Below are 16848 nucleotides of genomic sequence, written 5' to 3' on the forward strand. Positions count from 1 at the left end.
TCCGCCCATATTAAATCTTAAGGAGCTACAGAGGACCAGAGAGTGACACATTTAAAAAGGGAAGGCAGCTATTTAGAACAACACTTGAGTATATGCTAAATTCATCCCTATTCAGACAGCACTTCAGCACATGCTTGAAAGATGCTCTCAGTAGAGATGCTCTCCAGCCTCAAGATTGAAATTCCAAATATGCAAAGGTTAAGGTTAGTGCTTTTCAAAAACTACTTGGCACCTACCTCCCCTGTTGATTTGAAGGGGGTCTGCTGGTGTGCAGTAGTTCTGAAAAAATTGTCTGTTTATTCTGTGGCTACTTTTTTATCCCCATATCCAGGGATATGACAAGTTTTAAGCAGTTTCTTATCAGGATCTTAAGCACAGCACTCAACTTAGGAATTCCCTTAACTACTTATGCTCTGCAAAAAGGGTCTGCCACATTTCCCAAACCTATGATGTCTGATTTGAGGCATCCAACTCGTGCCTATTATAGTAGTGCACTTCTAATTAGATGAAGCTTTAATTTAATACTTTGTGCGCTGTGAATGTTCAATACCTTTCAGAACTGGGTGTCTTACTTTTGATATCCAGTGAAAGAGGTTAAACCTTGATATGGCAGTCTCAAATATTCAGTTTAGTGCTTCAAAATACGTAGACAAAGTTAAGAACAGTCTTTTCATTTGTAATGTTTTCATTAACATATATAGTTGTGAACTGCTTATCAAGCAAATGTTATCCTCTCATATAGAAAGATTTAATTTTGGAAGGATGACGAGGTACCCTGGTTACAACAACTGTTTAGTATGTTATTTAGAAAAAAATGCATCTGCAGTATTTATATTCTTAGTGTTTCAGCACTCTATGAGGGAAAAAGCATAACTGAGGGGTAAGTGACAAAAAAGTGTAGTGCTTCTTTAGGCCTAAGATAACAATGCAAAAAGAACACCTTCAGTCAGTATAAATTTTAAGGTAGACACAAATGATTTGTATCTGAATACCTTACACCCTCATAAGTATTTTCAAAATTGATGTGTAAACAATTTTTAAAAGTCTTACCTAAACCATAAGCCTTTAAGTGCAGAAAAGTTGGCTAAAATCCAAATAGAAGAAAATAACAAAGAAACACAAGCAAGGTGGGATGTGTTGAAAGGGAAATTGCACTCATTACGATTGCACTCATTATTGAAAAGTAATATGCACTCAATGATTGCTATGTCTTGGGTAGAGAAGAAAGTATGTAAGTAGGGACATAGAAACTATCTGAATATAAGAGCTGTATTGACAATACAAGATTGTAGAAATTACAGAATAAAGCTGACATTTTAATGCAGAAAGTGAAGGGAAGGTAAAGATGTAAAATGAAAGGAAATGTAATTACTCATATAAAGAATAATTTCCCCTGCATCCAGAATAAGAGAGATTCTGGGGAGAAGACAGCAGGGGTCTCCCACAGATGGGAAGAATCATTCAGACACTGAAGAGCTTGAAATCGTTGAAGAAATGAAATGCATTCTTTGTCTTACTATTTACAATGGCAAATTTAGGACAGATGTCTGAAAGACAAGCATTTTCAGGAGTCTTGAAGGGGAAATATTAGGGGAAAGCAGAAAAATAAATAATTAAAAAAAGATCTTTGACGGGTTGATTTAAAACCAAGGCCAAGTGAACTGGATCCAACCTGAAAATTGTGACTTAGTTTGACTGGTATATTTTGAGTAATATGGTCAAACTGTGAAGTTTCTTTATTGATTTCAGACTGTGATTCAAAATATGTTCTGACACAAACAGCTGCAGAATAGCCAACAGAGTACTTTTTGGAAGAATTGAGCTTTTCCTACAGAGGGAAATAGTGAAAATGATAGAGAAATGTTGATCAGAAATGAAAAGAATTGAAGACTTAGGATTTTTTTTAAAGCTGTTTCCTTCCACAGCATAATTTTGGTTTTCTGTCCATGTTATGTCTTCTTCCAGTTTATACTCCTATAATCAATGTAGCTTGGCACAGAGACTCATCAGGATTTTATCCTGTAGTAGGAACCATCCAAAGGTCCACTCCATTACTGCATCTTTGATGTATCCCTGTCTCATCCTTTCTAGGAAGAATGTAGCCTCCCATACATATAGTTTCCCCTTCTCTTGGGCTTCCTCTCTTAACTCCACTGAATTTTTTCTACAGGACTCCAAGTCCAGTGTCTCTATTTAAGGTCTGCTTGGTTGGCATGGGGTTTCTCTGCCCTGTCATGAGTATCTTCATGCAGTGAGAAGCATGTAAAAATTATCCAAATCTGACATGGCTAAGTGGGATCTGGGCAAGCTAAAGAAAAGATTTATACAGGCCATACAGCAATGCATGAGTTGAAACTAAATCTCCTTTGTAGAATAGCGTTTTCAATTATTCTTTCATGTTACTTGAATTTGGAAAGAAAGAATATTTTTGTAAGATTATGGTGGGTTGCCCTTGGGTGGCTGCCAGATGCCCACTCAGCTGCTCCTCTCATTCCCTCCCCTCAACAGGACAGAGGGAGAAAATAAGATGGAGAAGCTCACGGGGTGAGGTGAAGACAGGGACATCACTTGCCAATTGCCATCAGGTGCAAAACAGACTTGACTTGGAGAAAATTACGTGCATGTATTTCCAGTTTAAAATAGAGTTGGATGGTGAGAAACGCAATAACTATATCTAAATTTTATTTTAATTATGAGAAATGAATTCTATCCATGAGAGACAAAAAAAAGTAGTTAATACAGTGCAAGCTTTTGGCTGGAGGGTGCTGTGATACATTTTAGCCATTGGTGGAACTGTCAAGGCCAGAAGACACTGGTAAACCATTATAATCTATCGGCTGAATTTTCCTTTGACTGAAATGCTAATAATACTTTATCTGGATTAGGTGTTGTAATTAAAAATACCTTTCCCTTCAGATCTTACTTTTCTTGTAGTGCTTGAGTACAACACCACTACTACTTTGGTTTTATTAATCTTTGATCATATAATTAGTTTCTTAGATTTCTTAAGATCTGCTATCCTGCATTTAACTGTACTTTTTCAAGGGGTTAAAAGAGCACCCAAGGAGTGCTCTTCCTAGCTGTACCAATGTTGGTGTTTTTCCTCCAGAATTTGTATGTATCCTTTTAATTTTCTTTAAGAGTGTAATATGGCTGTAGGCTGTTCTGTAAGGATTGGTTGATGTTCTATGTTATGGTATAATGTGTCCTGGAAGAGAAAAAATGTGCAACTTTTCTAGGAGTGTGAAAAAAATGCAAGGAAGGGATTGAGAATGTGTTCAGAAGGGAACAGTCACCCGGCGTCACACTGAGCAGCCGAGCTGTCCCTCATGTCAGAAAACAGAGGCTGCCCTGAGTTGTGGAAATCATCTTTTCGAGGTAGTTTCATGTGAAAAAATCACAGAGATTATGCTTTCATTGTGAAATAGTTGATTTTAGCTCTGATACTTGAACTAAGGAGAAAACAGTTTGTAGGTTTCCTGGCTGGGTGGATTCCACAGGAGAGATCCCAGTTCCTGGCATCTGTTGAAGTGAAATCACTCATTGGGGCACTTTTCCTGAGTTACGGAGAAAACATCTGAAATGCTAGATCAGATGTTCAGTCCCAAGCAGACTGTACGTGAGAAATTCATAGCTGGATGGAGCCCAAGAAAATCTGTCCATCTTCTCTTTTAATTGAAATGAAAAATGTACCAAGATGTCATAGTAAATTAAAAGAGGTATTCAAGTTTTTGAGGACAGTAATGAGTTTTGGAAAGAAGTTTTGCTGAGAGGACCAGATGCTAGGTGGAATGCCATGCTCCTTTGATCTGGAGCAAAAGTCTGTGACAATCCAGATTTTCGCTAGCAACAGGACAGAGGAGGAAAAAAAGGCATTCTATAACTTCATATGTCTCACATATGAGATTGTTTTGGCTCTGTTTGATTCACATCCTCTTAAGGTCAGGAGAATGTAGCAACTGGTGATTGGAAAACAATTGATTTGCTGGTGGTCATTCCCATATCAAGAAGTCTGCAAATTGCTGCTGTCGGCAAGGTAGACAAGTTTCTAAGTTAGAATGGATGAGTTGATGTGGGCTTGCTCTTTTTAATGGGATTCCTAGAAATTTTCAAAACATTGTATGATTAAAGGTGAGATTTCATTCCATGTTTGTAGAGCTTTGGCTATGAAAAAGCCAGGTGAATGTTACCATTTTTCTTTGGGTTTACAGAGGCTTTACTGCTGAATTTATGGACTGCAACTGTTTGACTTACTACTGGGAGTGTACTAAGTTATGTTCTGTATCAGAGTGGATAGTGATCGCTGCTGCAAATAGAACACTTTCATTTTCCATGAGCTGGCTGAAGACGTTCTGTAAAAGTTGCACTGATTAAAAAGATTATTTACTAAGTGAAATATCAGCAGACGATATAGGATATGAAAGTGAGGCTGCATACAACAGATGTTTTTGCTGCCAAAAAGCTATTGAACCCAATAGTCTGATCCAAATGAAATAGTTGGTTTTGCCCTCTTTCTCTTCTCTACCCTGTGCCCACCAAAAAAATAAAAAAATGCAGTAGGAGAGGAGAGAGAAAAGAGAAGATTAATCATTAAAATGATTAATCAAGCTTAAGCTGCAGTTCCGGTTGCATTGCCTTTGGGGAAAGAATGTAGGTGGTTATTTTCAGTCAGCTCAGCCCTTTAGTCTACTTCACTTTGTGCAGATGCAATCCATAGGTACTACAATCTGGGAAAAATCTGAAGAGAAGAGAGGGAAAGGGAAAATGTGTTGTTTAAATTGGTTTCAGCAGCACTGAATATGAAACTGTAGAGTTGCATTGCAATTGTTGGAGTAGAAGGAAGCCCTTTTTTACCAGTTCAGTCCATCTGGCAATAGTTGGTGATAAACAGAAAACTCTTAATTTAGATGAATGTCAGAAATGACCCATATAATTAGGAACCACGCTGTTCTGATCAACGGCTTTTTCACATGTTGTTATTCTAATTCACTGCTCTTTTTTTTCACCCCTTAGGTATTGCCAGAACTAGTTTATGTGCCTTGTATTCCCCATAATTAATGAATCTTTGCTGGAGAAAAGAAGTAAATAGGTTGAGGTTTTTCTATGTGTATTGGGCATTTATCTTCATCTCTGCTCTATTTCCTGCTTGGTTTGTAACATGTTCAGTACTGGGGTGTTATACCATCAGTCAGGTTAGCATTCTGGTGCTGCAGAGCCACATAGTTTATAAAACGCACTTAGCCTGTACGTATGGAGCAGAATTTAGCAATTTGGTATATAATAGTTAAGCATTTTGAGCTTTATTGCATTATTTTCTTATATCTGTGACTGTTTTTCAGTGTAATTGTTCAGATTTTTTTTTTAATACTGCTATTCATACTAAAATGTGTTTTCATATCTTTTATATATCTTTAATCCTTTTATTTAAATACCTACTTCTCATTAAATAAGCGGTCCCTTTTGCTTGCATTTTTAATAGCTTTTCTCCTACTTTTAATGGCCTTTAAAATAAATTATTCCTTGCTCTGTAGAATGCTGTGTCTGTATCACTTTTTGCCTACATACAGAGCAATTTGGCACTGAGCAGACTTGCCTGTCTGACAGATACGTTCCGTCTATCGCAGTTATTGGGATTGATGCAAGAATTAATGGAGGGACTCGTTCTGTGCAAACAATCAGAGAATTTTTGAGTTTTCTTCTGGTCCCAGTTTAGGCGAAACAACCTTGCTCTGTAATAGTGTGCTTACTCAAAAGCATGACCAACTTTTGCAGTTGTGTGGAACTTGAGAGGTCACTTGCAAAGCAGTGAAGATATCTCTCTGCCTGCTGCTGGGTTAGAGGTGGGCTGTGGGCCAGTTCGGGGGGGGGCTGATGCACCTGTGCTCTGCAGCTCTGTGTGGTGTTAAGTGAGCCAGTGGGGTGCTGTTCCTGAGATCCTGTGCAGAATTAAACGTGTACAAACACAAGATAGTTTTCCTTAATTTACTGGAGGTTTTTGAGACTGTAGCGCTTGTTACTACTGCAGTGAGAACCTGGGATGTACGTAACCCTGTGACACAACAGTTGCTGTTACCCTGAAGTTACGCCTTTTGACTCAGAGGTGTTGAGGGTACGGGACACTCCCCTGTTGCACTGTAATTTACTTGCTGGTTGAATAATGGAACAGATAATTGAAGAGGTGGATTGAGGACACGTGTTAAAAAAACGAGGTTCTTAACCCGTGCACCTGCTTTCCAGAAGACCATTCCAGGATATGGATGTGCCTGGGATTAATGCTGATGTCATTTTACAGGAATGCAACATTCACGGAACTGAATATGGATCATGATTCTGTTGCAAGGATGAGTCTTGCGTTTAGTTCCTCCTTCCATCTGTGTTTTAGAAATTCTTGTAAAACTGCTAAAAAATTATATCTTGGCCCTACATGTTGAATTCAGTGCCGTATTTTCCAGCCGCTAAGCACTCCTAAAAAGATCAGATAGCTCCAAGAACTGTAGCCCTTCTCTTTCAGGATTGTGTGAATTATAAAAGGTCCAAAGCAGCCCTTGCACATGATCTTAGCCAAAATGTCACTGCTTCTTGGCATGTGAAGCAGTGCCAGGGGCTATTTTGCAATTGTACCTCAGGAGATACATGATGATTTTGTGAATCATTTTGTTGAAATTCCACTTGTGTAAGCCCTGTGTTGTGCCCCTTTCCCCTTCCCCCCCCCCTTCAATTTAGTATAATGTGATTTATTTAACTAACTTCAGTGTGAAATTTTTGTGGGTGGGGGAGACAGAATTTTGTGTGGGTATGTTATGCTCTTATCAAAACAGTTACTGAAAATGTAGTACAAGCATCAACAAAAGAATGTAGGCAAGAGGTAACTGTAGGCAGGTTAGCAGTTTAAAGAATTTCTCCTTAAAAGCTTCAATATTTTTAATCTTTAGGTCAGAACTTTTGTGTTTTCTTCTTAAGCTTTCCCAAGCAATAAAAATGTTATATAAAAATATACCTTTGCAGTACAAATAAATGGCAATGAGTTTGTTCAAGTGCAAAATATAATGCAAAAAATGGAGGGAGCTTTTACATTTTTATAGCAGGTCAAGATGTTGTTCAAAAGTCAAAAGGTAGTAGTCATAAAAGAGATGGCATCTTTTAAAAGAAAACTTGTGATTCTGAAGTGAATTTCCTTCCCTGACTTTGCTTTTTTTCCCTTTCCTCTGGGAAGCTATTTTCTTATCACTAGATTTTGGTGTTACAGCAAACAGGTAGATTTGATGATCATCCTGGTGGTATTTTCAAAAATACGTGCATGATTTCAGAGCAGAAGTTGCACTGAAAAATCATTGGCATGTGGTACTAACTCATAAAGTCACTTCTGAAAGCTGTACTCTGCAATTTTGTAAGTTCTCTTAATTTGGAGGCTCACTACTTTTTTGTTAATCTCCCAGCATTTACTTTGAATTCTGAATGCAGAATTTGTGCCTGAATTATATGGAAAAATGTGATTCCTGGATGAACAGATCCATTAATCGCTTTGCTGTGGGAGAGAGAAGAGAGTGTAGAAGAAAATGGGTGTACACTGGTGCTAAGAATCTTAACATGGGGGCTTGTGAATTAGCTTGATTAGAATCAGGGGAGAGACTTGCTGTTAATTTAAGTGGGGCAAGATTCAATTTCCAAGTTTTTGTTGAGATTTCTGGAGAGGGAGAAGGCGAAAGGGGCTACTTTGAGTATACTCATCAGGCTGAAAAACTAGGGATTGTTTTTTACCGAGTCAAGCTAAAATTTGAAACCCACCTTTTTTGTCTATCCCTTCAAAGGCATCGTGACTTGAAAAAGCTCTAATGATTTTTTTTTTCTTCATTATGCTTTGCTTTCCCTTACTCTTATGTGAGGTTAAATTAGTTCATGGATACTAGAATTTGCCACTTGCCATTTAGACAGGGAAGGGTGTGGTTAGAATGAAAAGTAAGGAAGAGACAGACTTGCTGAACCCTAAGAGTTGCATCTTGTCTGCTTTGTATTCCCAGCTTTTATCAAGTTAGATGGTTGAGTGCAAATGACCCACATAATTCTTGGAAGAAGCCAGTCCCAAAATGTCTGATGATGGAAAGGATCTACCCCATTTGGTGCTAGTTAATGTCCGGTTTGCTCCGATAATAAGAACATGAGTACTAAGGCATGAATGTGTTCAAGAGTTCTCCCCCTTCAGAAGGCTAGCCTTCAGATGGTCATTTAGCATGAGTTTGATTTGTTTACATCATGATTAGTAGCAGAGCCTGGCCTTGAGAACAGGCTTTGGTCCCTGCTTATTGTACAATGTGGATATGCTCTGAGTGTGAAAAAATGCTGCTGGAAGCTGACTAAATGGCCTAGAAAGTTTTTCATCAAAGAAGGGAGACCTGTCATAAATATTAGATTTTAATAATTTTTCTTGATGAAAATTCTGAATTTGATGTATGGCTTGTGAAACTCTTAAGAACTTTGTGTAGGAAGTCAAGTCTGCTATCATGCAGAGCTGAAAGCCTGCTGCAAATAACAGTGCATGAGCACAGAAAGGATGCTTTTGTAGGTCGAGAGTGGGACAACAGTTTAGGACAGGGTAGGTGTTCAGGCTGTAATATCAGATAATCCAGTGTTGGTAGAATAGAGAAGAAAGACTGTGAAGGTAAAACCATTGCCTTGGGAAAAATAAGGAAGCAAGTTGATGATTTTGGCAGGAAGGCTGGCTGCAAAGTAGAACAGTAGCAAAAAGAGAAACTTTATGGCAACACCCAAACCAGAGCAGGTTCAGAACCCAATCAGCCTTATTTTTTTTGTGTGGTTTCCATTCTTAGTTTCTGCCAAAGTTGTCTGTATCCAGGTTATTCTTATTGTATGTTCATCCAACCAGTGTCAGAAAGTTTTGTGTTATTTCTAGTCCGGTTTTGTAGAAGGTCAGAGGATTGTGAAACTATGTAAGAACCTAAGCTACCAAGCTTCTCCAGATTCCTTTTTTTCTTATTTTTTGACAGTATTATGATAGCATGATGGAATGTTGTCTTTTCTGTGAGGTACAGGCATTGCTTATATATCATATGTGCTGACTAGTCAATTCAATAAATGCTTTGAACCAACTAATAAACGGTGATATTTTTGTTCTAAATATATTGTTTTGATTTCACAGGTGCCTGCATAAATATCACCAACAGCCAATGCCAAATGCTGCCATATAACTACACCACTGTAACTTCAGTTCTTTCCATTGTCAAAAGTATTGAAATGGAAAAGTTCCTGAAGTTCTTCAGTTATCTCAGTCGTCTCAGCTGCTATCAACACATCATGCTGTTTGGCTGTAGTCTTGCTCTTCCTGAATGCATCAGTGACGGTGATGACAGGTATTTGGGAATGAAAATCAGTCAGTGGCTAGAGCCAATTGTGGTAAAATACGCTCTGTCTAATCAGACAAGGGAAGATCCAAACTAAGCCTATGACCTTCTCATTGCAAAACTTTGGTCTGTCAAAGATATTCACAACATTTCTGCCGTGATAAGCCAACTACAATAGACTTCTCTTAGAAAAAGCATTGCCACTGTATGGAATAAAACTGTGGTATCAGAGCAGTCAGGGTGATTTTCTTAAAGAGGGCTGTCCAAAATTCTCGTACCTCATTTTTCCAATCTGGATGTGCCAAAAGGGAATGCTTTGTAACAACATAAGTGCACTGGGTATTTATAGTATTGGCATAAGGTGTGGTGGCTGTTAGTTAAATTAAACTTCAATTTTTATTAGTCTTTTCCTTCAGAAAAGTTGATACTTTAAATATATTTTATGGTATTAGTTTAGCAGGATGGATTCAAAGTGACAAAAACTTTTTTGGAAGCTTAAGAAGCTTGTCTTGTTTTCTGTATTTACATAATTAAATAACACTAGTATTACATGCATGTAGTTTTTTCTTTGAGTTTGATTTGAAAGAGGATCAGTGAGTTTAAGGGGCTAAAATAAAAATAAAAGGAAAAGAGGATTATTTTTTTTTTTAATATGTACACAATCTCTGATGTTTCTGGGTGGGGAAAGAGAAAGGGTAGAGTTCTTTCTCCTAATTTTAATATCTCCTTATTTCCAATTTCTCCACTGTGAAATTCAGTTACAGAGAATATGGCAATTGAATAAGTGATTAAATTAACAGAAGAAGAACCAAGAAGCTGAAAGCTGTGCAGTTTACAAGGGATAGGATGCTTTTGAAAAAAGTTCTATGGGGTCTAAAATATGGGTGCTAATGAAAGGTACAGTCCTGCTCCAGGCAGTAGATGCCTGACATTTCCATTGTGTCAGAGTAATTCCTGGACTGGCCAATTCACTAAACTGGCAGAAAATTAACCCAGGAAAAAAGTGTACAGATGATTATAAGGATAGGATTAGGATGGAGGTCAGGCAGCATGGGTAATGGTAGAACAAGGCTGACCATTAGACTGGCTGAGCTGTTTAATCCAAATACATCTCTGTGTGTATCTTTGTTAGATTACTGAAAACTGTATTCAATTAACCTGTTTAACTCAGTGCATGATTAATTATAGCTCCCCCATTCCAATTCAGTACGACAACTGTTGCAGTTAAAGATCTGGTAACATACAGCCTTAAGCTACCTGCTGTCTCTAGAAATCATAGAACAAAATAAGAAAAATTGATGCTCTTAAACATTCAACAGTAGAAGAGGCCATTTCTCTGTTGCTTCACTTATTCCCTTGTTTGGAATTTGACTTTCACAAACCTTTTGAGAGTGAGCAGTGTGCTTCTAAAGTGCAAAGCTCATAAATCAATCAAATAAATAGAGTTGTGAAAGGGTAAGATATTTACCTTTCTTTTTCTATTTCTTTCCTAAAGACATCTTTCTTGCAGGGCTTGCGTTATGACAGCTGCCTTGCTAATTTAAAAAGAATAGAAGTTAAACTAAAGTTTGGAGCATGGAGGTTTTTACTCTGGTTTTGGGTGGCAACAAAAATACTTCGATATTCAAGAGTCAGGGTTTTTCTTTGTGTGTGTGGTTACTGTTGGTTTTTAGTTGTTGTTGGGTTTTTTTGTTTGTTTGTTTGTTCTTCCCCAGCAGCAAACTTCTCCCATTAATTTTTAACATCAAAGCTGGAACAGGATTTCCATGTCCTGCTTTACATTCTGGAGGTCACAATGCCTCCCTCTATTCTTATTTTAAAATATTAGTTGTGGAAACTCTTCTGGCCCCTGCAGGCTGATTGGGAAGAAAGTCCAATGTGAGACTGTAAATTATGCAGGATTATGTTAGAATCCGATTTCACTTCAAGGAATCGTACGTCTTCAGAGTGTCTTATGGGTGATGCTGAAAATGTAGGCTGAGTGGCAACCAGAGGAAGAACCATAAGGGTGGATTCACAGAGCGCTGGTTTGTTAAATCTGGTTTGCTAAACCTAAGCTGTCCTAGTTTAACTTCCGCTCCCTTCTTTAAAGAGAATGCTTTTTTTCTGTAGGCAACTGGGTGATTGCTGTGATTACAGTTTTTCTTGTAGCGCCCAATTATTGCAGGCAAACAGATGTATTTCAAAGCCAAGAAGAGTGATTTGAAGAAGCATCGTATCTGCATAAAGTAGTTACCACCTTTTCTTTCCCTCCTCCTCCAATAACTCCTCTCAGTGAGATCTTGTCCTGGTTTGAACATGACAGATCTGAAGAAAGCTCTTTGTTGGTATGAAGAGCTCTTGGTATCACAACGGGAAGTTACGTGGTGTGTGTTGAGTGCAGATATGGAAAAGGAAGAGACAGACCTGTTTTAGGTCTCCTGAATGTGGGAGGTAGAAACATACTGAAGGAGAAGCAGAAGAGCCGCTGTGGACAGACTTTGATGATAATGAATGGGAATATGTCCATATGCTGTAGCCCTTTATTGGGACTATGCTTTTTTTTAACATACAGTATCAAAAATATAGACTAGTATGGAGAAAAATTGCTACTGACGTAGTCACTAGTTCTGCCAATTACAGCTGTTTCATTCTAATTGCCAGGGCATCTCTGATCATAATTTTCATCTATTGATACTTAATTTGTTTTATGGTGCAATTGTTTCAAATTTATGTAAAGCATAATTTGACAAATGCTGCTAACACTGGAGAAGAAATGAAACTCATGTGATGCTCAGATGTCTATTCTTAGGTATTGTCGAGGGAGTCTGTGTTGGCAGCTGCAGCCATGGGAGCAATAATTATAACAATGTGTTAAAAGAAGCAACAAGAAGGAAAGCTACAAACACTAATCTTTGGCACACAGTGTGCTGTCATTACATAGCTTTGCTCTGATATTTAAACTTAATGTCTGTTTCACATTTATCTTTCATGTGTTTATAAACATTGTATTCACTAATGCTTGAAGGCGATTAAGCTTCTAGGCAGAGAGCATCCTCAGTATTTGTGTAACACACAATGTAGTTAGGTGCTGGGATTGCTGAAAACTACCATGATATTGTTGCTCTTGAAAATTGTTCATAGAATCATAGAATGGTTTGGGTTGGAAGGGACCTTAAAGATCATCCAGTTCCAGCCCCCCTGCCCTGGGCAGAGACACCTCGCACCAGACCAGGTTGCTCAAAGCCCCATCCAGCCTGGCACCCTCCAGGGATGGGGCACCCACAGCTTCTCTGGGCAACCTGTTCCAGTGTCTCACTGCCCTCACAGTAAAGAATTTCTTTCTAGCATCTAATCCATTGGGAGACACTAAGAGTGGGCGAAAGGTCAGTTACTGCAATGTAGTGGATGTTTATTTGTAGCACCTCACTTGCATTTGATTCTGTAGATCCCTATGGACTTCAGATACTGCATTTAAGAAGAAAAAAAAAGCCCGAAAAAAAGTTAGTGTGCAGTGTTTTCAGATTTTTGAAAGAAAAAAAGGCTGTATTTTAAAACCAAAATTAATGTAAAATTTAAATATTAAAAAGTCAATAGAGAAGTTCATAGTGGGTCAGCCTATAACTGCATAATGCAGAAAAACTCATTGAATGATGCTTTCTAATATTTCTTGCACTCTGTGAATACTCATGTTTCATCCAAAAACTTGGTAAAATAGGCAAGTGGAGTAAGATCCTGACGGCCTATGTATATGGCTTAGTTTGGACTTTTTTTCATGGGAATAAATTTGAAGGTTATGGATTCTCATAATACCTCTTTGCTGTTGTGCTGTCTTCTAAAGCAGCAACGAATAGTTTGAGTACTTTCACTAATCTTCTGTGTAGAAGTGTATTCCAGAAAGCTGAGGAAATGTCTTCCAGTGATAGATCCTAAGGGTCTCAGATCTTTGGAGGTCAAACTTATTTAAAGCTCTGCCTAGAAAATAGTATTAGGGCAATGCAAATAAAAAAGTGTAATATGCTCTCAAGGTAAAATGCTAATGCACCTTGCATTTCTCTATCTGTTTACTCACTATGCTTTTTTTCACGTCAGATATCTTTAGAAATAAAGTTGTGAAGTGATTGGTCTTGAGTTGGGGCTCAGAGTTTCCATCTGAGATCAGGGCTTTTTGTGCTGGAAGCTGTACAAGCACGCACTGAGGGGCACCCTGCTGCCTCTCAAAGTTTATAACCCAGCCAAACAAAACAACTAAAGGATAGGAAGAGAAAATCAGGGAAGCCAGGACTGAGCAAGAAATTTGGAGTATAGCAGAGAACTGAACCTGTAACACTTGTGTCCTGTGTCTTTAAGCATAATGTTGTTTTTCCTCTCACTTAAAGTCTATAAATTCAGTTAACTCATTATCATTTATTCACTTTAGATGTGATCTAATACGTAAGAATGTGAGAGGAAAAAAGTCTCCACTGTAATTTGACTTTTTGTTTTTTACTTTTTATCTTCTCTCACATTCATTCTAAAGGAGAAAATAATGAAGGGAAGATGCTGTCTCTGATTTTCAGGATCTTTTTTACAAAAGAGTTTGTCATGGAAAGTCTATATGTAACAACTATTTTTGTTGTTGCTGCAATATCTATGCTACAGACAACAGTAGCCAGATAAAGACTTGTAGAAAGCCAAAGAGATCAGAGTAGGGCTACATGGTCTGTTGGGGTGGGGGAAAAATAACTAGTGAAAATTAGATTAATAGGAAAAAGGTTCTAAGAAGTTGTGAATAGTTTGTATGCAGTCAAATATCCTTTGAAGAGCTTCTCTGTTATGACTCATAGAGGCAAATCACATTTAGTGGTTTTTTATTTCTTGTACGTTGGCTTAATCTATTTTCTCTAATTTATAAAAAGGAAGAAAATAAAATGTCTCATTTTCATTAAGGACTCAGCCTAGGATGAAATATTAGGTCCAAAAAACAAATTCAGAAATACACCTGATGTCTTTTATTGTAAGCCGACAACAGTTTAAAACAAATTTGGGATGAGGTACAAGAAGGAGAGGAAGAAAACTTCTTTCAAGTCCTCTTAGAATGCGGATATGAATCAAACTTCACAGAGTCAGGGATCTCTGTCTGTCATGTTTTGTATAGCTGTGAATGAGGTCAGTAATGTGGCTATTTTATTTCCCTTTTCCTGCTTTTTTGAACTGCTCTCTAAGCTTATCCATGTTCTTTGTTTCTCCTGCTTAAAGTGAAATTAATTCTTATTTGATTTTCTTTTATCGCAGTGCACACTTAGACTTTAAAATAATAAAACATTATATAAAAACTATTTTGTAGAGTTAATTGAGGCTTTTGAAGTGTTTAGGAGAAAAAGTTGACTGAGTCACATAGATCTTGTTTACATAGCTAATGAGAATTTTTATTTTAAGACTTTGAAGAGGAAGCTATCAGCATACATTTAAGTCAGTATCTATTATGCAAAGTCCATAATGGGTTTAATTGTGTATGAATGATGTATGAATATGTATGAGTTTGGATAGGCAATCCTCCACTGACATGTTTCAGTCTTATTTTAATCTACCTAATTTTGGTAACAAAAGCAGGTAAATATGGCAAGAGAAAATAGCAGCTGCTAGGAACCTTGGGTAAGCAGTCTGATAGGTAGCCTGTGACTGCTGTGCTATTGTTTTACAATGCACCTGCGAGGAGATGCCAAATTATAGTTGCACAGTTAACTTTGCCATTCTGCAGCTTTTAAGATGTTGTGAAGTTATGTTTCAGGCTCCTTTTTGAAGTAACCGTGTTGAGAAACCCTCTTGGAAGGAGATTTAGAATCCTCTGTCATAATCCTGTCTAGGATGGTTTTGTTAGAATGGGTGCTACCTGATTAAAAATGTAGGCTACAGCATTGGTGACAATCACTTACCAGTCCTCTGAGGAAGAAGGTGGGATGATTTTCTGCTACCCCCATTAGCTTGTCTTTTTATGTTCCTCTCATGACTGAGTCCAGTGTATTTTTTGCCATGACCCAAGTGCACGGAGTGGAAGCTGCTTTCGGATGCTTATAAAGTGGTTACCAGTTGTTTCCTGAGTTGCCAGTATGGCTTTTTACACCCTGTGGGAGTTGCTTCATCCTTTTAATATGTATTCTTTTTGATGGTGCCTCTTTAGACCAAGCAAGTTAACATGACTCAAAGACACTATTCCAGCTGGAGTTTTGGCAGTGGTGGTCTATCAAGGAGATCCATCAATTCTATTCATTGGCCTTGAAAGAGAAGATTATTAACTTCAAATTTTTAATCACGAATAAAGCAGAGGTGATGTTCAGTGGATGAAATGAAGTGAAGCATCTGGAGAACAAGTCTTAAGAGGAGCAGTTGAGGGAGCTGGGATTGTTCAGCCTGGAGGAAAGGAGGCTGAGGGGAAACCTTCTTGCTCTCTACAGCTACCTGAAAGGCGGTTGGAGAGAGGTGGGGATCAGTCTCTTCTCCCAAGTAACAGGCAATAGGACAAGAGGAAATGGCCTTAATTTGCGTCGGGGGAGGTTTAGTTTGGATATCAGGAAAAATTTCTTCACTGAAAGGGTTGTCAAGGATTGGAACAGGCTGCCCAGGGAAGTGGTGGAGTCATCATTGTTGGAGTCATTTCAAAGACATGTAGATGTGGTGCTGAGGGACATGGCTTAGTGGTAACTTGGCAGTGTTAGGTTAATGGTTGGACTTGATGATCTTAAATGTATTTTACAAGCTAAATAATTCTATGATTTTAAGTGCTTTATATCTAAAATGTTTGAAATCACACCTGTTTGTTTTAAATATTGCCATGTTTTGGATTTGAGCACTTGAGAATCCAACAGACTGATTATGTACAAGAAAACATACTGTTGTAAAATCTGTCTTTGAACACATAACTGAGCCACACTCCAGCCTTCGGGTTTTGAATTTAGTTGTGGTTCATTTAAGCACATTTGAAGCACATTCACTTGAACCACATAACCTCCAAGATTCAGCTAATGAAAAACATGTATAGTCAAATCCTGTCAAAAGAGAATACAAAAATTAGAAAGGAGGAGGGGGTGATAAAGTAGTGAATGCTTCCCCACACAAGTAGTGTGCTCTCTCTGCCACTGGTGCTCATTTTTGAGGCTTTCATTGATTTAATGGTTCCTATAATGGAAATTGATGTAATTCCTACTGTTTAGCAGAAAAACTGAGGAACACACAGGGGGTGTGTTACTTGTGAAGGCCCAGAACAAATGAATAGCAGAACAAATGAATACTTTTTTATTTTATTGTGCCCTTTGTGCCAGTCAATATGCCTTCGGACAGCTGTAATTTCACCAATGGCTATAATAATGGTAATTGTATGATCTAATTCTTTCAGAAGTAAAATGCTGAGGATAGAGTTGTTAATGGCAGATAGTCAACATCTGAGGAAAATTTAGTAAAGAATTTCCTGCACAGTGTAAATACTCAGTTTCAGCTTCAGTCTACCCTCAAATTGATAATGTGCTAACTCAGGGTG

At 37.9% G+C, this 16848-nt stretch overlaps 1 protein-coding gene across 2 annotated transcripts in view; it reads left to right on the forward strand.

Moving 5' to 3' along the window:
• Positions 1–16848, forward strand: part of CORIN (corin, serine peptidase) — a 123563-nt gene that overhangs the window by 38566 nt on the left and 68149 nt on the right. For both annotated transcript variants that reach the window (XM_014954314.1, XM_014954305.1), the window contains exon 4: positions 9155–9365. In XM_014954314.1, the coding sequence (XP_014809800.1) occupies positions 9155–9365 (211 nt within the window). The remainder of the gene's footprint in view (positions 1–9154; positions 9366–16848) is intronic.

The sequence above is a fragment of the Calidris pugnax genome, unplaced genomic scaffold (genome assembly GCF_001431845.1).
Source record: "Calidris pugnax isolate Ruff unplaced genomic scaffold, ASM143184v1 scaffold67, whole genome shotgun sequence".
In the NCBI taxonomy this organism is placed as follows: Eukaryota; Metazoa; Chordata; class Aves; order Charadriiformes; family Scolopacidae; genus Calidris; species Calidris pugnax.